The sequence below is a fragment of the Parambassis ranga genome, chromosome 21, assembly GCF_900634625.1.
Source record: "Parambassis ranga chromosome 21, fParRan2.1, whole genome shotgun sequence".
Lineage (NCBI taxonomy): Eukaryota > Metazoa > Chordata > Actinopteri > Ambassidae > Parambassis > Parambassis ranga.
The window spans coordinates 12,250,489-12,275,911 of record NC_041041.1 but is presented as its reverse complement, the minus strand read 5'-3'; the positions used below and the strand labels follow the sequence as shown (position 1 = coordinate 12,275,911).

General features: G+C 39.5%; 2 protein-coding genes across 5 annotated transcripts; one reads left to right on the top strand and one right to left on the bottom strand.

Annotated features, from left to right (window-relative positions):
• Positions 1-1,791: 1,791 nt before the first annotated feature.
• b3galt1b (UDP-Gal:betaGlcNAc beta 1,3-galactosyltransferase, polypeptide 1b) lies at positions 1,792-2,778 on the top strand. Its single transcript, XM_028394074.1, has one exon. It carries the CDS (start codon positions 1,792-1,794, stop codon positions 2,776-2,778), a length of 987 nt encoding a protein of 328 aa, XP_028249875.1.
• A 1,869-nt stretch (positions 2,779-4,647) lies between these two features.
• stk39 (serine threonine kinase 39) lies at positions 4,648-24,321 on the bottom strand. Of its 4 annotated transcripts, none has more exons than XM_028393803.1 (20): positions 24,177-24,307; positions 23,905-24,058; positions 22,345-22,457; positions 22,026-22,134; positions 21,519-21,657; positions 21,214-21,269; positions 19,977-20,086; positions 19,702-19,803; positions 19,304-19,437; positions 19,100-19,148; positions 18,531-18,596; positions 16,701-16,772; positions 15,921-16,043; positions 15,185-15,214; positions 14,758-14,814; positions 14,025-14,086; positions 8,921-8,973; positions 8,662-8,730; positions 8,486-8,550; positions 4,648-6,142 (listed from the first exon to the last, which is right to left on the bottom strand). In XM_028393803.1, exons 2-20 carry the CDS (start codon positions 24,008-24,010, stop codon positions 6,068-6,070), a joined length of 1,590 nt encoding a protein of 529 aa, XP_028249604.1. In that variant the 5' UTR covers positions 24,011-24,058; positions 24,177-24,307; the 3' UTR covers positions 4,648-6,067. The 4 variants fall into 4 exon arrangements, with proteins under 4 accessions (XP_028249604.1, XP_028249603.1, XP_028249602.1 ...); XM_028393802.1 differs by having other exon boundaries at positions 23,905-24,063; positions 24,178-24,307; XM_028393801.1 differs by having other exon boundaries at positions 23,905-24,321.
• Between the last annotated feature and the right edge of the window lie 1,102 nt (positions 24,322-25,423).

Below are 25,423 nucleotides of genomic sequence, written 5' to 3'. Positions count from 1 at the left end.
GAAAAACGGGAGGAAATAAAACATCCCAGGGGAGAACCTTATCATGGCACAGTGTTCCCTTTGTGCCACCGTATCTCGCTGCCATCCAGAACGCTGCCAGCCCCAAAGCTCTTTCTGAGCTGCAGAACAAGACAGCCTGTAAAGCACATTTTTAGTTTAAAAGGGTATTTGTCTGCTGTTTTGAAACGTCAGCCTGTGCACTATAGAATCATGCTTCACATGTTGAAATCACTGTTGTTGTTTTATGTTGTGACACAGGCAATGTTTCAGCTGTGCCCCGAACCAAACCATAGGTCTTTAAGCTTTTGATACTTCTAATCCACTATTTATTAAAATGAAGTATATTTGCATAGCTACCTAGCTTATTTATTTTTCACACAGTCATTGCTCATACAGATCCTTTCTCTGTAGAACCTACAGAACGTGAGGGTCTTCATTGCTGTCAAAATGGCGACCCCTTCATTCTGGGGATCAGGCAGAAGCCACAGTAGGTGAACAGGGAGAGTGCTGGTTAACATTCCTGGATGGCAGCCATCCTCACTGTGGGCTTGGAAGCATTTTACTGGTGGAAGAGCAGTGCTCCTCCTCAGATTCCTGATTTTCTCTTATTAAAACAACCTCTGTGTGAGTGATTCTTTCCCCGGCAGTCCTCCAGCAGCATCCCTGCTTGTTTGCAGATGTTTGTCTTTCTCTGGACCAGGAGAGTCTGGAGAGTGTTTGGATTGTACTTTGTCACAAATTAGAGACATTCTTCCATCTGATTACATTTAATGCTTTTATTGAAGTATTCTCAATGGAAGAATATTTCTGTTTTTGTGTGTGTACAGCTACTTTCATTGCATAAAGGATGTGAATATATGAAGTGAAGCAAGCTCTCAAGAGAAATATTAGAGTTTGTGCTTTTGTAACAGTGATTAATATGTTATCAGGATATCACTTTGTTTTGACTGTGTTTGCTCCATTTTTTATTCAAATAAGCTTCAGTATTATTACCATTACATATTCTTTGTTGTTCATAATTTACATAAGGGCAACATAAAAATGCAAAAAGAAAACACTGAGCACATTTGGCCCATTGGATACACAGTCTGTAACTTGGTGTGTGTGCGTGTGCTGCCGCTGAATAATAACATTTCAACAATGAATAATATAACTGTGTCTGACGATGAGTCACTTTTACTAGACCCTTAGAAGATAACATCATTTTTTTTCCCCACCATTTTTTCCCACATGTTTGAGTTAACGGTGTTATTTATTAGACATTGATTTCTTGTCTTCTTCCAGCTACAATTACTCAAAGATACAAATTAATCTTAGAAAGAGATTTGTGACTGTTTTGAGTAGCTGAGCTAAATTATTGTCTAAATGTAATACTACTCACAGCCATTTGTTTGACTTGATGATGACAGCAAAGTCTGCTCTGTGGGTTTTTTCTCTTTACATTTGCAGCTGTGGACTACATTGGCTTTGAAATAAAGTTATGATTTATTCAAATATGTATATTTTAGGGTCATATATATTTTATACCGATCTGTTGTTCTCTTTGTTTTTTCCAGATGTAAATGGAGAAGCTGCAGTGCCACCAGGAGAAATCGGACGTCTTTACAGATTTAAAGTGCTTTGCAGTAAAACACAAAGAGCATCCCTTCTCTCTGAAGTAATACATTACTGACAATTAATGTCCGAGTGCACGCCGGAGCAGCTTAATGCTGCCTCGCTGGGTGAAACATCACTAATGGAAAGAAAGCCTTATAAGATCCAACTCGTTAAATTACACTTAAATGCAGCATAATGCCTTCAAAAGTGTCATGTTTATACTTGTTGACAGTGGTGTGCTGGGCGAGCGCTCTGTGGTACTTGAGCATATCTCGCCCAACATCCACGTACGTCGGCCACATGTCTGTGCCTATACGGAAGACTGTGAAGCCTCACAAAAACATCACCTTCTCCAACATCCGCACCCGCCCTCTCAACCCACATGCCTTTGAGTTTGTCATCAACGAGCCGAAGAAGTGTGACAGCATCACACCCTTCCTGGTCATCCTCATCAGCACCACGCACAAGGAGTTTGATGCGAGGCAGGCCATCAGGGAGACCTGGGGGGACGAGAGCACCTTCAGCGAGATTCGCATTCTTACCATTTTTCTGCTGGGCAGGAACACAGACACTGTGCTGAATCAGATGGTGGAGCAGGAGAGCCAGATCTTTCATGACATTGTTGTGGAGAACTTTATTGATTCCTACCACAATCTTACCCTCAAGACCATGATGGGGATGCGATGGGTGGCCACATTCTGTCCCAAAGCACAGTATGTCATGAAGACAGACAGTGACATCTTTGTCAACATGGACAATCTGATCTACAAGCTCCTGAAACCCAACACCAAGCCGAGAAGGAGGTATTTTACCGGCTATGTGATAAACGGGGGTCCCATTAGGGATATGCGCAGCAAGTGGTACATGCCCAGAGACTTGTATCCTGACAGTAAATACCCACCTTTCTGCTCGGGCACTGGCTACGTGTTCTCAGCAGATGTAGCTGAGTTAATCTACAAGACATCATTACACACAAGACTGTTGCACCTGGAGGATGTGTACGTGGGACTGTGTTTGCATAAGCTGGGTATACACCCTTATCAGAACAGTGGTTTTAATCACTGGAAAATGGCCTACAGTCTCTGCAGATACAGGCGAGTTATCACTGTCCACCAGATCTCCCCTGAGGAGATGCACCGAATTTGGAATGACATGTCCAGCAAGAAGCACCTGAGATGTTAGGGGACATGATAATCACCACTAAACAACAACTTTTTTTTTTTTTGCCTTTTTTTCTCCTTTTCAAATTCTATCACACTAAATAATGTAAAAAAACTGCAAAGGCTGAGGCAGGTCTTTATTTCATGACAGATGTTTTCATTAACATCCATCTCTGTCTTTTTTTCTGCTGATTACACCTCATGATTGTTAATGAATGCATGAGGCTTGTAAAGCGTGTAGTCTCATGCATATAATTAAAATGCATTCTTGTAACCGAAGCCAATTTTATTTATGTGTCATAGGCCCTATTTAGGTAGACTATCACGTAAAAAGCTTCAAGTCAGTCATTGTTATGTGGCCTAACAGGTAGAGACAGTGTGTCATTCAGACAACATTGGGCCAAGCCCTCAAACTGAAGTGTCCTTGAGTAAGACACTGAATCTCTGCCAGCTCTGTGGCTGCTGACCCAGCACCCTGATCTTCCTGCAGCAGCACAAGTCAAAAGAAAAGAATGTGTAGAAATCAACAAAAAGAAATTACTTTTTGAAGGTTTAGACATGAGAATGCAACTGAGTCAAGAGCAAATAAGATTGTTTCGCTGCTCTTCCCTTTCTCCACTCACACAAAGCTGACAATAAGCTACAATATATGATCAGTCTCAAAGCTGAACAGATCATTTTATTATATAAATTGATAATTGTCCAAAATATGATTGTGGCAGACCGTCAGAGCCACATAGCCAACATCACCAGATGGTCTTTTATTTTGAAATTGCCTATTGTTTGTGTTTACATGCTGTGATCATTTCTCTGCCTCCTCTCTCTTAAAAAAAAGCTGTATGTACATTTTGCTGTGTTTTGTTTTTTATTTTATTTTGGATACATCTCCTTGCTTTGCCACTTTGACATTTTCATACTTCAGGTAATTACGTGTCTAGGCTACCGGCTTCTCATTATAGCAGGTGCTGCTTTTGGTTATGTATAATGTACATCAGCTTCTCAACACATCAGGAGGAACACACATTGTGCAAGTATCAGTTAATTGTAGCTATGACCATTACAGACTGGATGTAATATCATTATACCTATCCGGCATATCAGTGACTACAAAAGCATCGCTGCTGACGTCAATGGAAAATATTTGCGTTTCTCAGAAATTGTGGCTTTTGTGGCCAAGAAAATCAAGTTTTGTAGTATTATAAGCTAACGTGACATTTACTGTGAAAGCATCTATCCCATGAGGGGTTGTTGTTATATATTGTATGTTTTTTATATTAAAAAACAACTTGAATAATGAAAGTGAAATAACTGCTTTTGCGTAGTGACTTTGAGTATATTCAGATATGGTAGTTTTATTGTAATTTTTTCACATAAGATAGCCAAGTACTAATTATTTTCACATTTTTCCTATGTGTGGTTCCTTTAAGTATAAGAAATCCTTTCACTAAACAGACAAAAGCTATGAAGCTGGCATCTTCAACACACTATTCAGAACAGTTGCTATTCAGAGGAGAACTAGACCACTAGTCACTAATAATATCCTCCTCCCACAATGAGGAACATATGAGCTTTCCAAGTAATCGTGGCCAAGGAATAAGTAGTAATCTGACAGTGCTGTTAGATAAGTGCTAATTTTTTGGGAATATTTTTTGGGCAAGAACATCACATCCAGCTACTTCAAACATGTACCGGTACATGGAAACAACCCCAAAAGCCAAGATTTCAAGTCAGCTAAATCTAATTAGTCAAAATCAACTAAATATATATGTTTCCTTCTATCATCTATTTTAAAAAATAATTATTGTTACAAGAAAATCTAGTAATACTCAACCATAAAAGACAGGACACAATGTTTTTAATAATAAGCAATTCTTTATTTGTTGCTCCTCATCAGAAATTTGACATCAGCTGATTACAGAGAGGGAACAGGGGTAATATGCTGAAATGGTAACACATACTGGACATAGAAAACACAATAAATTACTTCATAAAATAAAGAATTTAGTAGAAGTTAATATTTACCACCTCAATACCTAAAATCATTATTAGAGCTACTGGACTTGTTTTGGACAAAGATATGAGTCGTTACCCTTTCAGTAGTTGCTGCTTATTTTACCCTCAGATGCATTGTCATACAGTACATTTGAGAATCTGCTATTTTATTTTCTGGGAATGAAAAATGGTTGTAGTGCAGCAGCACAGAGAAAGGAAATGGTTGTGGTTTTAGTGATTAGGCTGGCATCTGAAAAACGCATCAACCAGAGCAGATTACATGACTGCAATTTTTTATGTTTTACTTGTCTGATGACAAAAGCGGAGATAAAAAAAAAAACCTGTCTCCGGGGGGTAAGCATCTGCTTGTAGGGAGCACACACAGAGCCCAGAAAGTGCAGTTTAGCTTGCCTCATTAAGTTAAGATACTTCACTTGACTTGTGTCATTGCTGGAGTAATACAATGGAGAAATGTTAATCAGCAGGTTCCGCTCTTTGTGTGGTCTCACTCTCTTCACTGACTGTTTTCTTAGGCACAGAAAAAAATGAACAAGGCACCTCTAGCATTTTGAAGCGTTAACACTGTTTGAGAGCAGCAAATTATACACAGTAGCATCCAGGTCTCGTTTTTTTCCTGCACACTCAAGCAAATGGATCCATTCATGGTAATGTGAAACAGGTCTTGACACAGAAATACAATTCATTCTCCTTTTAGACATTCATTATCTTATGAAAATGTGCTTTTTTTTCTTATAAATAAACTAAATCTTACATTCTGACACAGACCTCGGGGATACGTCACAAGTGAGCGTGTTTGTGAGATGTGATGTCAAAGCAAATTTGACTGTAGCAACAAAACAGCATGATAGGGAAAAAATTAAAAATATTTTCTCATTCCAATAAATAATGAGAGCTTTGCCAAACACAGAGGTAACGTGATGTAAAAACAAAAATGAGAAAAAAGAAATAAATAAATAAAATATTCAAGGCTACATCTTTATCACCTTCTTTCACCACCTGAGTACTTCTTTAGGTTCCTAGGCTGTATCCTGATACTGGTCTGTGCGCTGAGCAGTGGAATGATGTTAAGGGTTAAAGGTTGGGGGACAGTAAGCAGGGAAGTCGCCGCTAAGGAGGTGTAGGTAGGTAGGGCAGTGGCAGAGCTTGGCTTCAGGGAAAGTGAAAAAGAGTGGAGGAGGAGTGAGGAGTTTTCAGGGAGGGTGGTGGGGAAGATATTGCAGGAAGTGGTGGTGTGTTCCTCAGTCTGTCTGCCCTGAACTGTCTCCCCTGTCTCACCTGCTTCAGGCGTGAAGAGGGCATCAGCTAACGCTTAGCTGTGCAAAGCCGATCAACTTCACCTCATCCGGGATCTCTGTGTCATCACAGCTGGAAGCCTGCACAGGGAGGGAGACAGCCAGAGGATCACTCACATCTTCAACAAAACCAAGCGGCTGAAAAGTTTAAAAAGTTTAATGTCGCAAAGCTAAGTGTCTCCAGAAAAGAAATACTGATGTCGCACTCTGGTATTCTTAGCCAGAACTTTATTTCAATTAGATATGAATAATAATGTGAACACACTGCAGGTAGCCCGCTGCGAGTTGGTTAAAAATACACTGTTTCAGGATTGCTCTGATGATGTTACTCTTTCTACACTAATGATGATTATCTGATACTTCATCTTTTGACAATGGCTATTTGCATCTCAGTCCTTTCAAGCAAATGCTATTTGCACCTAGAATAGCAAATAGCAATGTGGCTACATACAGTATCCACAGGTGTGAAAGGTGACACAGGGGGGCGCTCCACAGTTCTGAGAGTAAAAATAGTTACAAATCTGCTGTGTAGCTATTCTCATCCAGGTATAACCACACAGCGGTAGCATGTTGTCTTCCATCACAACCATACATGTTACATTTAGCAGTCACAGAGCAGCATTATTTCTGGGCTTTCTTGCAGCTGTAACTCCAGTATGTATTGCTTTCAGTAGCTAGTCACCACCTCTAAATGCAGTCCAAATGGTGAACCACTTTGGGCCATGAAAATAAAGCAGTGAGGTAAGAGTCCCTAAAATGGTGCTGCAGGAACAGGCAAGCCCTTTTACACTGCACATCACTCATGTGCAGAGAGCACAGGGTGAATATAATTATATAATGACAGTGAATAACAAAGAGGAATTAATGTAAGTTGGGCTCATCTGGCTAATACCTAATCTGTTTTTAATAAGGTCAATATCATTGCTAAGGCTACTGCAGTACATCATTTTGGAACAGCACTGGCATGTTTTAACTCCACATCTATGCAGATGAAGACTGTGGGATATGGGTGTATAGATGTCATTTATATTTAACATGTAAATATCCTATATGAGATACAGTGCATGAGGAACAATGTTAGTGTTATTGAACTCTTTTGGTACTATTTTTCATGGCTTGGGCTACTAAGCTGAATCTCAAAGCTACACCCTACGATAATATCTATAGAGTGTGCATCTGATTTCAAGGCCTAGGTTTAGAGAAAGGTTTTTTTCTTGTACCAGCAAAGTGTGCTTGGTTATCAGAGTTTTGTGTGAAGACTTTGACCTGTGTATCACCCCGACATTCCGCTCATACTGAATGCAAGCTAGGCTGAATGGGATCAAATCCCTGCAGCCCTTCCATTTTGGAACAAGAAGAATAACACACACCTCCGTTTTCATGATACTCATTGAAACCAAATTAAAGCAGATTTGTGTTCACTCAGATTTCTGCATTATTCTGCTTTCCTGAAGAGAAGAATGGTGAATTTGATTTGATAGACACACTCTGCAGGTCTGCAGTTGTTGAATAAACATGGAGGCGCTCTTATTAAAACAGGTCAGCAACAGTGATATCTTTTTCAGTTCAGCCATAAAGCTGCTATAGTGTCACCCACATCATAAATTGTCTGCATAAAGTGTTATGAATTGTTCCCCTCACGAGTGTAATTACTCTCACTCCCTGGGTTTTGTGACACTGCCCTCATAAGTCTCCCTTTAGAAAGGCAGCTGCAGTGAGGACATTACACCATCTGCAGTGGACCACAGTTAACATATGGAAATAAAAGTGTGCCCATATATCCACGTAGCATGACCAAGCCAAGCCTCCACGTGTACCTTTTCAGAGATCAGAATGTCTTAACTGCTGATAAGGCAAACATGGCAGAAAGGTCACTCTCTCTCAATACTACGACCCAAAGCACTCATGTTTTTTTTTTACACACTCCTACACAAAGGTCAATAAAAACATAATTTACATATTATTCTTTGTCCTCATCCAACATAGGAGACTCAGGTGGGGAACACAATGAACAAAGAGTAACCAGCAGTTCCAGTTATGCTTTGACATGCTGGTTTACTGAGTGAATCCAGGGGATAAAAACAAGCCTGCCTGGCTGCTTCCCTCCACAGAGAAAACAATATAACTGCACAGCATTACAGAAACCACAAAATAGTTGTTTAGGGTGCATTGTAGGGAGGGCAGTATGTTAACATCTTTTATAATAAAGTTCTATAGTGTCCGCCCTCCAATCTACTTCGCTTCTTCTCTTCTCCTAAAGCTTTTAACAACAGATGTCGGCCCAGACAGAGACTATTTCTGCTGTTGTTTTGTGGCCTTTCTAATAACGTCAGCTCTCACATTCCTCATCAGACCTTTCATCAACAAACTGTTTATGGCTGGACACCGTCAGGCACGACAACCATCAATCATCTGGAAACTCACCAGCTTAAAGGTCAGAACCTTGTAGGTAGTTGGGTCATCTACAATCTTTTGAAGGTTAGCAGCAACTGTGCACAGAGAGGACATATTAATGTTCCAATCATCTTTAATAATTTTAACCCAAATAAAATCTCTCTTAAAATATATTGCTCTCTAAGAATAAAAACTTGCAACATTACCGATAACAACATCATGCCCGTTGACGAGACCAGCAGAGAACAGTTCCTGGGAAACGCCATCAGCAGTGTCTTGTAAGGGAACAACATGACAAATATTGGGACTGCAACATTCCACTTAGCAGGTAATAGTGTTAGATACTGAATTAGATACTGTGCAGAACACCAACACTGACATTACTTATTACACAAACAACCTTTCATACAGAATAAAGATGCTATCACAGAGGGAATGGCTAGTCCAAACTCATTTAGCACTTACCTCTCCCTGGAGTAAATTCAAACCGGATGTCATTCAGCTCCTTTCTGGAGTTCCTAAAAAGAAAAGACAAGCAGGTGTGGTTGCACACATACTACCTGAAATGGCAGATTTCAATTTGATTTTAAATAGACCAGAGACATGCATGGGCCACAGGAAACAAGCAGGAGATCATGAGTGCAGAGATAAAAATGTGTTCTTTTAACACAGAGAGGCGATAAGGTGTAGGGGAAATTTCCCCCATGGTTACAAAAAGTTGTTAGTTTTTGGCTTTAGTTGTTTTCTCCAAAGGAGAGAAAAACCTCAGGCCCACAAGACCACTGAGTCTCTGCAGCAGTGTTTTGTAACACCAAGGAGTAACACCTTGAAAACTGTTCCATCTTGCAGTTCAACTAATGCAGCCAACATAAATCCATCTGGACTCTGTCCGTTGGATTCCCATCACTGCAACACAAGAATATGCCTCTGCAGGGTCACAAGTAAGCTGTCAAACTGTCATTCTGACCCCTTCTAGGGTAACAGTCATTTCATCTGTCTATGAGGTTTCTCATACTATCTCCAAAATAGATCACAATCTCTGCTACATGTTTATTCAGTGGTCAAACAGCTTTGTATTCCAGTTTTCTCTTTCTGTCTCATGTCTCCCTCCAATAAAGTGTTATTCACTGTTGTCACGTATGCTCGCCTTGATGCACATATTTCAACTAACCATGTTTCATCAATTACCATAAAGGAGGAGTGTTTGTGTTCACACAGTGATTCTTTTCTTTTTTTACACAAGTCACTTAAAATATATTAATGCTAGCAGATAAGGGTGTGACCACTTTGAATGATAGGTGCTGTCTGCAGATTGCGAGCTGCCTGCAGAATAAGCTGCTCACACTCCTCAGCTTCCTTTACAAGCCGCTGCTTTGCCTATATTTAAGTAACCCTAAATGGGATTGGACAGAGACACACCACACTGAGCTTCAAATCTGTTCTCTATAAACATGATGTTGACATCATGTAATACCAAAACAATGAGTAAACATCAAAATACTGTCTCAGGGTAAAAAGAAATGCAGGCTTCAGGGGGTATGCCTTTATCATCAGTTGTTCTCATTACAAACTTGATTGACTGTTACTTAATGCAAAAATATTCATCATAGCAGCTTTCCCAGCAAAAGGTGTTAATGATTTATGGTAATCGTCAGGAAACTAACTGACACTGCTGCTAGATGAGCTGCTATGGAAAAGTAACAGACATTACTTTGTACTGTATTATACTGAATCATTTTAAAAAGATGGTCTTAATTAATTTGCTCATCACACACTGAGTAAAATTATTATTAAAAAAGCAAAGTCCCAGTGGGAAAAATGTGGTGCAGCAGTGAATGAACAAGCAATAGAGACTGAGCAGAGGACATGTCTCATACAGAGCAGGATGAAAATACTAGCTGTTGCTTACATTATAGCTGCTGCATGCACAGAAAAATACACTTCAGAGTTAAAAAGAGAAAAACCTTTAGAATGTGAATCTTCTTCTGCTTTAGTCTTGTGGAGATTTCTGTAAATGTAGTATATATATCCTCAACCCTTGCGTGCAGTAAAATGGAAGGAAAGGATGTATACATCCAGCTAGTTTGACTGCATTGACGATATGTACTCTTCAGTCGCTTTGCAGCTTCCACTTTCATTGATTTGCATTTCAAGCATTAGAAGTCTCTTTAAAATGTGTTTGTGACAAGACAGAAGCTGTTTGCTGGTATAGGCGGAACCTGACAGTGCTATCCCCAAAAACAACTGTTGGTAGGAGAAGATTAATTTGGTCTGTAGTCGGGTTAAATAAATCACCCAGCTCAGCCCACAACCCTCATTTAAGATGAGATTAGAGCCATAAGTCAACACACACACACAACCAAAGACACATCCGTAATGAGTTTGTTAGCAGCAAGATGATATTAAATGGAGCCAGGGTTCACCATCACTTAGCCATTTTATTCGAGACATTTCAGTCAAAAAAAAATCTAAATTCTAGTGTAGCAGATGGATGTACACAGCATCTCTTTTCCCAGCAGTGGAAGCAGAGGGTGTACATGCATAGCTAAGGCTGATGAGGCAACATGTTGATCACAACCCTGGCCAAATAAAATGTGCCTGAAAACTATCTGCTTCTTCTGTAGAAAACCCACAGAGACAGTTTAGAAAGCATTCAGTCAGACTACACCAGGACCATTTGGAATTAGTCGTGTATACGAGCCCCCACTGAATAACTGCAGACCATTATTTTGGAAAAAGCATAATAATAAGAGACAGATTTTACACTAATAAAAAAAAAATCTATGATTTTTAGCTTAATAAACATTTGAAACATAATAGAGACTGCAACAAAAAACAGTGCTTGTCAGTACAGCATTGTTCTCTTTCACAGAGGTCATACATTAGATAGTTAAGCCGAATGAAATGTTTGGATAAGAACACACAAATATGACACAAACTACGATGCCAAGGCCGGCAAACGGACATCCTGCCATTAATGAGGCTACATAAGGTTTACACACAGAAATGCTTCTATTATTTGTTTTTTAAAGATGGGTTTGTACTGAAACAAACTAACACCACAAGCCTGGAGAGAATCCTTTTTTAGAAAGGAGGACAAACAGCCAATGACTGATTGATCAATTCATAAAAAAACTGTACTCTTTACGATAGAATAATGTTCAGTCTTATGCATTGATGCATAAGACTGAGTAAATACCTGAATATATTTGTTGCAGTTCTTTAAATAGCCACATAAGGCTGGCTCAGAAAGTGGCTCCATCCCCTCAGACCTCCATGTTAAACTGCTTAACTTGGCAATTTACATGGTACAAAATAAAAATCTGTACAGTGGTGATTTTTACTTTATAACTCCCACATATAACAACTGCATTAAGGCTTAAAAGTACTCATAATTATAGTTCCTCTGCCTGACTGGTGTGTTCCATCACAGATTCACAAATGCTCAGGGGTAAAATCTCCAGCACACGTTTCTCTGGAATTTAACATCAGGAATTTATATTTTAGACATTTGCCGACTTTTATCTAACCTTTATAAACAAGAGGCTGTTTAAAAAACACAAGGAAATGTCACCTCTGGAGTGAAAACTGCACACTGTAATCAATTTGCATCTGTCTTTTGGCAACGTAGGCTCCAGTGACATTGCACTTGCATTGCCCCTTTAAACTGCTGACAATGTTATTCTCAACAGATTTCAGTGCCTATGCTGAAAAAAGGCAACCTAAAATAATGTAATCACAGTGCTGCTGTTGGCTCGTCACTGCAACTGAAGGGATCATATTACCATAAATTCATGCTAATCTGCTGTAACTTCCCTCTCAGCTGAGAAAGGAGACCAATTAAGTTTATTTTTGTCTCCCCAATGCAATTACTTTCATGTATTTGCTATATTTAACTTTCATACTCATCTTTCACTAATTGACAAGAGTTTTTCTACTAAATTCATATTGGAACTGTATCATTTAGCTGCAATTTTTCATTTACTTTATAATAATGTCTGACTATTTTAAATTGCAAACGTTGCACAGTGGCAGGTCACAGATCAGACTGACAAATTTTACTCAGTTACTTTCAATGGTTTGAAAAAAGTAAAACCATAGCGATAACAGAGTTACAGAACCTTGTAAAATGCATTACTTGTATGGGTAAATCCTTTTTTAATCACCCTATCTAAATGCACTTTTTTGGATGTAGCCTCATATGATTGTGAATGCCATAAATATCTCCTGTTCTGCACCCACAAAACAGAAGCACAGCCAAAATAATCCTCAAAATATGCACACCGTCTCTCATCTTAGAAAATCCTCTGTGCTGATTCACTTTATAACACACCAGCCAAAATCTCCTTAACATTGAAAATAGGCCTAATTTCTCTAAAAGCTATACCAAACTGCCCAGAAAATCATTTCCAAAATGTACACTTAACGGTAATAAAAAGTAAAATAAAAAGATTTTATATTAACATATGTCAGCTATTTACAAAAGCGGCATTTAGTGTTGTATAGATTTTATATCCCTTTCTAGTTTAACCAATTTAAAGCATGTCAAAAAAACATCATTAAATGTGTTGAAGAAAAGGGTTCAGTTAAAGGCATGAAATGGATTTTAAGCTCTTGTATTTCTAAGAACAGTGAGGACATCCATCACACATCTAGATCTTGTAATACAATAATTCTTGCTGACAAACCATAGAGACGACCTGACAGCCTAATTAACTATACTGAACACACTTTAAAATTGATTCCTTTGCTAGACAACTTGGCTCTGACATTTTTTTACAAGTATTCTTTTAGATTTAATAAAAGAGCTGCAGGGGAAGCTCATAACTGCATGTTTTAACTCTGCTACCGATGACCAGATGTGATCTTTTCCTCCAGTTTGAGTGCAGAGCTTTGAGCCAAAACCCTCAAAGCTCTGCACATTTGTTTTCATCACCAGGCTAGAATAATGCTTCTTCTCCAGAAGACTACATTTAGCCATCACCTGTTGCATCCAGTCTAATGTTTTGTTAGTAAGCACAGAATAAAATGATTTTCTGTGCTGCGCTTGACGCCTGGGGGGAGACCTTCAGATGTCTATTCAAGCAAGAGTGTGCTCAGCAACCGGCTCATCAGGGGAGCTACTGGCAGACTTTTAGCTGTCCAGAAATGCATGATTTGCTGCATCTCTTCTTTCTCTCGTTACATATAATGTGTTTGTGTGGTAGAAGATAGACACAAAAAATAAAAATAATGAAGCATAACAAACACCAATGCTAAATTTAGTTGAGGTGCATATATTGATCATTGTGTAGCTGAATCACTAGCCCCCACTTGAAGATATTTTCATGAACAGCAATGTCCTGAATAATGCAGCAAGACGGATGTGGTGCTATAACAGCAAAAAGTCTAAGGGAGGAGGAGACCAGATTGTGGAGCATAGCCAAAGAACCAATGATATGTAACAGCTCTCTCTACAGAGAAAGTAAGACAGACAGGATCTGTCCCCCTATAGTGGACAAATGTTTGTTAGCCCTTTTGCTAACCTGTGTATTTTAGACAAACCACAAACGTCTCACAATCTTCTTACCTTAGCCGTAGTACCATGTTGACAGCACCTTGAATGAATGGTGTATCATCATACGGTTCAACCTGCATAAAAAGTATAGGATGGTGAAGCAGTTTATATTGTTTGTTCAGCTTTAAGGATCAGCCAGACGAATGTTTTGACACAACATGCAAAGCAGAGGACAGTCTAGTGACTGCACTCTCAGTATTTTTACTGAAAAATCTCTTCCATTTAATGCAGCTGCAGGGAAGGTTGTAAAGGGAAAAGAAGATGAACAAATACATAAAGGGGTATAGTGTCAGGGTCTATCACTATTATCAATACTATGTTACAAATGAGCTCTTTACGTGGCAAAGAATGGCTATTATGGAAAAGAAATGAGTGCTGGGTAGCTGTCAGTAAATCCCTGACCGGGACACAAGACTACACCTCCAACCGCTTTGGGTCATTTTCAAAATGACAATAGCCTTAGAAAATGGGTTACAATGGCAGTGAGTCTTCAGATGAGATACACCCAGCCACTGAGCTGGCACTGTCAGAAGACTGCCATTACTCTGAGTTATTACTGTTGAGAGCATCCCTTCAGGAGACCAGCATTCTCACATGTACACACACACATACACATCATAAATGCCCACCGACACATGTGCACAGGCAGAGACACACATGTATGTAGACAAACACACACAGGCAATCCCTGTGGAATCAAGGTCATTGAATCATGACAAATTGGTGCTGCTGCTGAATCCCTCACCTGGGGATGCTGAATAGACAACCCTTCAATGGGGACATTGTTGGCATTCTCCTCATTCTAGCAAGAACAAAATGAGAGGCATAATTGTGCAAATGCTATTACATCCTTGGGTAAATATCACATCAAAGCTCACCCTTTAAAGGCAACAGAGGAAAATCTGATCAATTTGCTGGTAAATCTGAACACATTTGGACTGTTTTGATAAAGCCGTTTAAAAAATGTGTGTGCTGAGTTTTTCTTTTTTTTTTTCACAAACATCTGCTTAGTAGGACAGGAAACTGCATTTTTAAAAAAGGCCCTCTGCCAGGTTTCAAGGGGTGATTGATAGGTTTCTTGTCTGATAAGACAGCGGGAGTCATTTTTAGAAAAACCTAGCACAAGTTCCTTAATATTTAAATTGGTGTATTTAGAGGAATAGCTAACTTACATCTTTGGCCTCATCTTTGACCCTTGGTGACTGGAGAAAACACAAAATTAAACACATTTAAATATTCAAAATTAGGCACACAGCATAAATGTTATATTTTCAGTTAAAGAGCATAAAAACGTAACACACATTCTTCGTCTTTCACTATCCACCCATTATCAGCTCTCTAAACCTGCTTTTTTACGTGTAAGTAGAACTGCTGAAAAGAGATGCTGAGATCAGTAGTGAAACTAAAACACATCTTTGTAAGAAACCCTACCAGCAACAACTTATTCCTTAAATCATTACTGTTGGCAGAGCATTATTTATTGCATCATACATTAAAAGCTATGTATCTTTATCAAAGGGCTCTTTGATCATAGTCATCTACTTCCTCCTGCCTCGAATCCTTACAGCCATCCTGCAGCTCATTACAGCGACCTCATGACAGGCTCTCTCAGAGATAAGCCATCTGCCATCCGAACAAACTAACTGATCACAGACAGAAGGAATGTGCAGGGTTTAAGACAGAGGGGGAAGTTACATAATGGTTTGATCTGTGGGTTAGACATGACATGCAACACCTTAACAACTCAAATTCTGAATTCCCATGCACAAGGTGTAGTTTTGATATATTGACAGTTTAATCTAAAAACATTATTGACTGTTGTGTTATAAAATTTTTTCTCATGGGCATAGAAAGTGGAATTGAAAGAATACACTCTGCTGCCGCATGCCTTTTTGGTGTCTCACCTACCCTGCCCTGATTCACGGCTGCTTTGCCCTCTTCGCTACCCTCGTCCAGTTCATCGTCACTCCACTCCCAGTCTCCATCCTCTGTCTTGTGCAAATGACCGCTTGAGCCCGGGACTCTCCTCACCTGGAGTATCATAACAAAATATCCAAAACATTTATTGTTAATAAATACATTTTCAGTTACACATGCGCTTTGCCCTGGATTCAGTTAGAAATTACAAGCACTGGCTCTCAAGGAGGTTTTTTAAGCATTAGACTCTTATGATATAACGTACTATATACCCTGGCTGCACATTAGGATGAAAGCCATATCATTATATACATTTTGACTCAATATATACAATACAATGCATTAATTATAACAAAAAATCAGTCCTGTACCACACATTGACTTACTTAGTACTCCTCTAGAAAATCATGAGTTGCTGGTAGTTTAAAGCATAGTTTGGATACAGCACAATAAGTAGAAAGAAAAATATACACACAATAAGGCATTGTTAAACAGCAAGAGTAATATACCTGTAAAAGTATCCAATATAACAAGCAGACACAAGAAATATAGCTGAGTAATTTTAGGTAAAGCCGGTAATTTGTTGCAGCTCTACAGTCTGGGAAAGCGTGAAAGAAAAGCAACGTATGACTAGTCTAGCAGTGTAAGATAAGATATAAGAGCACCACACAGTTACAAAGGAGACAGCACATCAAGCTGTAAGCCACTATCACAGGGGATCATAAAAAAATTCCCCAGTTCTAGATGTTGTCAACGTTAAAGAAGCACTACCCTTCTGGTGGTGTCGGGTTTATTTTCCAAACCTGACATAGAACCAAGGCTCCCCCAGCTCTGCTCAGGGTCCTTGAGCAAAAAGACAGAGGTCAATGTACTAAGCAGTCATACATGATCAGCTGACACTCACTTACCTAAAACACACAGCCAACAAAATCATCCGACTATAAATGCAGCAAGGAATGAAAATACTGTAAGACACAAATGTCTCAGAACTGATGTCAGGTATTAGAGAGTTTAGAGGCTAAAACTGCTGCACATTAGCCTACAGCATAGTAAAAGCATCCATTGTGAACTCAGATCAGTTTTCCATCATTTGTGCATCAGACCAAACATTTGAACTCACTATTCATCACTTTTTATCAAGACACAACTCAATAATGACTCGAGCTCATAATGGTCATGTGCACATGTGCATCTTTCAACAATAAAGGACACCATACTCATAGCTGGAAGCTCTATTGTGTGTGTCAGAGTGCCCTCTGCTGGTCATTTCACTCACAAGCAACTACACTCTAAAACTGAATGTAATCTTATTTTACTTTAAAATTTCAAAAAGAGACAGAAGCCTCAACTAATCCTTGTTTGCCTGATCTGTAAGGGGTCACTTCCTGTATTGCTTGCTTCCTCGGTTTTCTCCCTCTAGTCATTAGATACATTAGATTACTTTAAAATTAGTTAGTGTTGACAGAATCTGCCACCCCCTAGTCATTCTCCTAAGGAGAAATCAGGTCCTGTTGGCCTGTTTCTTAAACTAAAAAGAACACAAGGGAACAGAAGTGCAAAAGAGGTCAACAGACTTAAGTTAGCGACATACAGAAAAAAGGACTGGGAGTCACTCAATGAGATCTTAAGAAAGCAAGACCACTGCCACTTGGTATAAAGAGGTTAGACCATCCTTACTGGGAGGACAGTGTTTCTGCAGTACTGCTTGTCTTTGCAAGCTTCGGGTAATGTTGCTGAGTTTATAATGCAGACGACTGTAGGTCAAACCAGGACATAATAGCAAGGACACTGGCTCTGCAGCCAAAGCTATCAAATGAATCTGACATTACCCAGACTGAATATATTCTGCCTGCTGTGTACTTACAACAGGACTCTGCTAATAAAAGCAAACTGTATTCATTGTAGTAAATATACAGAGATCATTTGGTAAAATCACCAAACTTCTGCAATTAATTTTACAACTAATTTTTTTACACAAATTGGCATGTCAGTGACTGTACTTCAGTCTAAACTGAAAGGTGCCTGTAATACAATGAAAATGTTTGCTACATGCCTGTAATTCCCACAATAACCATTAACAAATCTAAACAACATCGTGCCACTCCCCTTAGGTTCCCTTCCTCTTTATTGACACCCTGCTCTGTTTGTGCGTATTTATGACATCACACACGGGAATGGTTGTGCTAGTTGCTATGTCCTCCATTTACTTCCAGCCACGCCAGTAAATTTCCAACCGCTCTGCACAGCCATTCTGCCTTCTGGCAATGTGCCCCTGTTCCCGCTTCTGTCCTGGCCATCCATGCGGATTGTTATGTGAAGCCAATATCAGCTGTGCCTGAAAACTACACTTCCTCCCAGTAAACTGTGACTAGTGAGCAAACTGTGCTACTAATGTTAATAACTCATTTGTCTTCTGCATGGCACATGCAGGAAGCTGCACTTGGAGTTAGCTTTTTACATAATCTATGCAACCTCAAACAGAGTGTTTGTGTTGACTGTAAATGTAACACTGTGGCTCACAGAGACACTTCATGCACACTGGCATAATTTGTTCATGTTCAGTCAATAACTTATTTTACAGGGGATGTTATGTAAACATACCTTCTTCGCTCTCTGGGAAATCTTTGGTGCACGACACAAAAGCTTTTCAATGAGATATTCTTTGTTCTGCAGGTGAAAAGAACAAAATTTAAATATGTTAGAGTTAAAAGAGGTACCTCTAAAGACAGTGTTACGTGCTGTTTACACAACTAAATCACTAGTGTGATGATATAATTTTGATACAGACAATGATTTTGCAAAATTGTTGCTCTGAGCATTCTTTTTTTTTCAGAACCCTATTGGTTACCTGGGAAAAAGTCCAGAGAATCACAGTCATTACAAAGAAATCGATACTAAACAAGCCACTAAATTGTCTGGTTCTAAATGTTAAACTGCTATTTTAACACCCAAACGAGCAAATACACAGACAAGACAAGGATCCATTATTTTCTTGTCATTATTTCTGGTAAATGGTAAACATTTTATACTATTTGTTGTGCATATAACCATCATTAAGTCAAAAATTAAGTACACACAGCTGAGTCACTGTTGGAGTTGGCATCGAACATAACGCTGATAACAAACACAAACAAAGATGGTGAGCCAAATATATGAGATGAAACAAATACCTTGGCCTTTTGGAAGAATTTACACTTCAAAAGCTCTGTGGCTGTCGGCCTGGCAATACAATGAAATAAAAATCATTGCTGGAAACACATCAGAACATAGCACTCACTGAATATTAATCAGACTCTGCTGTTTTCACAGACCAAAAAATTGCATCAGCTCTACTCACTGAAATATTTGGCTGATAAATGGAAGAGAGCGCTAACCTTTTGGCAGGATCCTTCTGAAGGCACATAGTTACTAGCTTTCTAAATGATTTGCCATATTTTTTAAGCATCTCCTTGTCCTCAACACCTGTCTCTAGAGTGGGTGGCTCATTTTGTAGGGTAAGCATTAAAACCTGAAATGACAGGGAGGAAAAAACTGGTAAAAATTGCCCACACATTTTTGTAGTAATGCAAGTATATAAAGAAGGTGAGGAAAAGAAACTCAAAGCAGGAAACTGTGGAAGGTAATGACAAGCATCTTTTACATAAAAAGTTCCTTCTTTATCAGTAGCTTAGTTCTCTTTTCATATTGTTCTTCCTACCAATAATGAAACCCGGCAGAAGCAGCTTGGTTTAGAAAGCTTTGTGCTACACAATGACACATCCAGACCACTCACCTTCATGGGAGGGTAGCGGTGATAGGGGGCAGACCCTGTCGCTAACTCTATGGCTGTAATTCCAAAACTCCATATATCTGCTTTGAAATCATAGCCTCGAACCTGGGGACAAAGAATTACTTAGTGATGTCTATCTACTACACTTACATTTGATATAAGTATTAAAAAGATACATTACCTAATAATAACATCAATGCCATGCAGATATGATTCAGGTAAACACAATTTCCTATATGAAATACAGTGTCACCAGCACTCTGTGTGGATGGACTCACCTGCTCCATGACTTCTGGCGCCATCCAGCATGGTGTGCCAACGAAGGTCTTTCGAACTTTGTTTCTTGTCATATCGCCCCCTGTGGCTAGAAACGCACTTACACCAAAATCTGCAAACAAAAATGAACAAAAACAGCAAGACAGAAAATAATTAGTAAAACTTTTTAGTTATGTTGAATGAATATGTTCAACTGTTTAGATTACCGGTAGGTAAAAAAAAAACAATCTAATGCACAGTCACACAGTTAATTGCTGTTGAAAAGGGCATTCTTCAAGACCAGTGGACCGGGGCAACCTGTGAAAGATCCCTCTGGTAGGATTACGCTTTTTAATCAGGGCCACATGTGACAATGTAGCCAAGCCAATCTGGAACTGTGAAATGTAGCCCTGGTAAATCTCCATAACATCCTCTGAATCTCTGTTGTTCCAAAGTCATTAAAAGGTGGTATCATGGCCAACTGCTAAAACAACTGACAGAAGTCACAGAGAGCATGAAAGACTTGGGTAAATAGAACCTGTAATAGCATCAGCAGCTGGACAACAAGCACAGAACTGACACACACAGTACAGAACAGCACTCTCAGCTCCAGGAAATAGCTGGTCAATGTAAGCAGGCCTCAATAATCAAGCTAAGGTCCTCCACTGACATCTTCACTGAGACCTGACATCATCCAGTGTCAGTAACCAAAAAGTATGTCTAACTAATCAAGCTGACAGTTCCACGACTTCCATCCTGGAAGCATATAAAAGAAAAATGTTGTGGCACACTGAACTACAGAAGGCCTAGAGAGCACCAGCCTCTCCAGTTGAAGTCTGCTGCTGTGGCTGTGTGAGGTAGAACTCTCAAGTAAGCGCTCCCTAAATCACACTGGCTTCATGTCAGAAAGTTCAAACTGTGCTAAACAATCTCTCTGGAGAAGGAGAAGAAAAACTGACAGTGTAAAAAAAAGACACAGGGAAAAGAAAGCAGGAGTTCACACAGTGGTATTTCTCAACATTTCTCAACTGACACAATATACAGTACATCACCCACACCGCATTTCTTTTTCAGAACAAAGGAAAAAACTGAAAGAGATGGAAAGTGTGGTAGTCACAATGAATGCTGCAGGTGTGTGAAAAGAGATTTAGTCATATCTGTAAATTCAAGCATGTGATTTCTGCATGAAGATTTGCTTGTATATATACAGTTTAAAACTAAGGAAAGGCTTCAGAGAGTGTAGTGTCATGTTTAACACACCTGCAATCTGCACTGATCCATCCTCTCCCAGTAGTATGTTTCCAGCCTTCACATCCCTGAGGTCAACAAAACAATAACACAAAGAACAATGTCATCTGGAGCAGCATTGATTCTTGCTTTCGTGTTAATGAGTCGCACTGACCATTGTCATATAAAACTCTGCCTAAGGGGATAATAGAGTAAAGTCTGCCTCAGACTGACAATGGACTGCAGGATGTACTATAAAGATCAAAGCAACTGAACTGCAACATGAATGTAGTAGTTTATATCACTGACTCTCATAATTTTCTTTTCCCAAGGTTTACCTGTGAATCTGTCCATTTCGGTGCAGATAGTCCAGACCCTCTAAAACCTCTTTTAAAATAGTGGCAATAATAGGCTCATCTAAAGTTCGATTTTTATCCTCCTCTTTGCTTGTGTGCTTAATTACATCCAGCATTGATCCTGATAAGACACCACAGGAAAAAACAAAGACGTTAATAGGAAATGCAAACACTATTGTTATAATTCTTTCACAACTGAGATGCAATAAGATGAGTAAGAAAACACCATATTATACGACTTATAGACTTATATTATAAGTCATAGTATTTTTTTTTTACTGTGACTAACACGTGTTATAAATAAGACCTAAACCCTCACAACAATGATCTAAATTGTATGAAATTTAACACGTTTAGATTTAACTAGATGGCAAAGCAATGTCAGTGATTGAGGCACACACATGCAAAGGAGGATTTCCAGTGTAGTATCATCTCATTTGGTGTGCATGGTTACGCCTGCTGTAAGATCTGGTTGCAGGTGAAGCTTACCTCCACTCAGGAGTTTCATGACTAACCAAAGTTCATCCTTTACGACAAAGGATGTGTAGTAGGTGACGACATTGGGATGGCTGCATTGGCTCATGGCTTGAATTTCTTTCTGTTGGTAAAGACATATCATATGATAACACCACAGCTATGTCAGATGATTTATATGCACCTCAGCCTTGCAGCAGAGTATTAGAAAATACAAAGTGCATCCACAGATACATATTTTCAGACAAAAAGGAGCAGTGACAATATGAATCACATGGGAAAGTAGTAGCAGCAGAACAAAAACACAAGGCTGAGGAAAAAGACCCATATTTACCAATAGTTCATCCATGCTGGTCTGGCATTTTTCCAGGTTAATTCTCTTTATGGCCACGCGCTCCTGTCTGGGGGTACAGAGGGCTGCCTGCACCACAGCTGTGGCCCCACTGCCTGGAATCACAGCCACAACATAGCAATGACAAAGCAGACAGGAGCCAAGAGGGACTCGCACTGCACAGCTGGAAGGCTATTAAAATGAGCATCGCTCTGGCTTCATGTGTTTGTCTGGCCATGAGGATAAACTGACAGAGTGGACCACTTTTTTTTCAGTCATTCACTTTGTTCATTAGAAATCAGGCCTCAGTGTGGAACAGTAGTGTCGATCCACACCAGAATGCTGTCGCACACAGCACATCGCTTACTGAGTGTTAGGAGCAGATAAGGCAGAGAAGAAAACACGTGAGATGGGCTGCTTTCCAGCTGATTATAAGTACAGAGAGGGGTGGTCGCACCAACTCATCTCAGTCAACAGCACACAGCTGTGGAGCTGTTTGTTATCACTCATGACATAACTTTGTCAGTTCATCTGCACAGTACACATATGTGCCAAAAATATGCACACAACTTCCTTTTACACTTTCTCCATTCTCTCCACACATTTGAGACCACCACTGTTGTTTTAAGTGGTAATTATTATTGAAAATATAAAATAAATACAGTCAAATTTAGCTGCAGGCACATAAATAACTCACTAAAAATAAACCTTTAGATATCTTTGTAAAAAATGATAACATACACTAAAACAATTCCATACATTAACTGCAGGAATAGTTTCTTAGCTGCCAATAGGGAACAAAAACATAAATAAATATGCTGACAGCATACATTTTTCTTTTTTCTAAATGGTGCTTAACAATTGAGTGAGCATGTCTATATTTACTGCATTTAATTTGTGGTTACTGTGGAAACTGAAGCAACTCATCAATAATCTATTAGTCTGGAAAACTTTGGTTTTGGTTTATGTATCAAGACAGGAATGTGTTCAGGTTTTCAAAATAATTTACAGTTTCAAATAGGTGTATTTTAACATACTATAAAGAAATAATGTTGTCTTTACTGATCTGAACTGAACATTTAAAGGAACACAGTTGTTTTTAATCCTAGTAGTCACTTTTTTTTGCTTCTACTGCCACTATTAATAGTTTGATGGGTATTCTGTGACACATTTTAAACAGAGTAGACATGACAGGCAGTGTTATTGTAGTCTATGTTCTATCAGCTGAACTAACACGCTGTGGTTTTTACACAGCATCTCTGGTTATTAAATAATAGCTACTAAACTTGACACATGCCCCAAACTGTCATTGCTGAAGTACGTGTGTATTATCCGAACAGTAGTGAGTGTGACACTATCACCCACCACCACTGTACATGTTTTAACTGAGTCGCCACCGTAACATCTGCCCCAGACCGGTAGTCTCTAACTGTTAACATCCGCATTGCAAAGCACTGCAAGAGGCGTATATGAAAAAAGCCGGTAGGCCCTCTTCGTCATTCACAACTGATACCCCGCGACGAGGTGACTTTCCCGTTACAATATAGAGCGTCCATCACTAACCTATGACTTCCTGCAACTCGTACGACTCCCTGGTAATTGGCCAGCTGGTTGTCAGCGTTGGTTGCGGCTGTTGGACCGGAGCCGTAGAGTCGCCTTGATCCGCCATGATGATGATGATGATGCTGCTGCGCTAGTTAGCAGCCTCTCTCACAGACTGACGGACAGAGAGAGAGAGAGAGAGAGAGAGAGACGCTCTTTCACACACACAGAGGGAGAGAGGAGAGGGAGGGGGAGAGAGAGAGCGAGAGAGAGAGAGTCAATTTTGACCTCACCTCCTCGGTGTAAGTGTCAGCTGGCAGCTGCAGCACAGCAACCACCGCCGCCGCCGCCGCCACCGCTAACAGCGAGCACAACCCGGAAAATAACGGACCACACGCGCGCTCACTACATGTCACGATGTCACCACACAGGAAGACACGAATTTAAAATCACTACTGATCCTATCAGACAAGCTGTTTACAAGGCCCCTAATAACGCGTTTAGTTCAAATGTTTAGAAAATTAAATATAAAAAATAAATGCATACAATAATACACTGTTTTTTTATATTATTGTTATTTTAAAACGGCGCAGCGGCGGCTGTGTCATACTTGTCATACGTGACTCGTACGTTGTGACGATCACATACAGAACTGCATGTGACGTGTGGTTACACCAGCAGATGGCGCCATCACACCAACGCTGATAGTTGCTGCAACACTACGCTGCACTAGTATACACTAGTATTTCATGTAATATCGCTTGCTGGTAGAAATTGTCCACGTGTAGCAAATATTTAGAATAATCCTTTTTGGTTTTTAATTTTTGCTATTTTTTTCCTATGAGCAAAAAAACACCCAGCTTTGAGGCTCCATGTCATTCTCTGTCAATGTCTAACAACTGATGAAAACTAGGCTAAGTAAAGTAATAGCGGTCAAGACTGGCACTCTTGTGTTTATTGTCAGTAAAACTTAAATAAAATAAACACATTACACCTTGAGACAGAGAAGTCTGTATTATTAGAATCATAAATGTACCTCTCTAGTGTATTTTTAAGAGATACAGTGTTGTGAAGGTGTTGATTAACATATAATGTTAATCAACTTAAAAAACTTTAATAAAACTGATGCTTCAGTTGTCCCCTTTGTGGACCTCACCCTGTATTGATGAGCCACATCAGGCACCCCTTCGTCCTCTCCTCTCTTGCTGTGGTGCATTTCCTTTAACCTGACAAGATTCAAACGTTTCCATCATTGGATCAGAATCAGAGTCAGAGTCAGAACTATTGAAAATCTTTATGTCTTTTTAGTGCCTTGACCTGGATGATGACGTGCATGTCCTCCATTCCATTTTGTCTAAGGACTCCAGAAGATGTAGCCAATTGCTCTGAGTGCTGGCATCCACCTTCAGGCTGGTGCTGTCAGCAAGGGGTTTCTTGGCCTGTGATGAAGTCCCTGGCAAGTGGTTCATCATCAGGAACACACCACCAACATCTTCAAGGATCTTTGACCAGAGAGAAACAAACACAAGTTTAAGCTCTA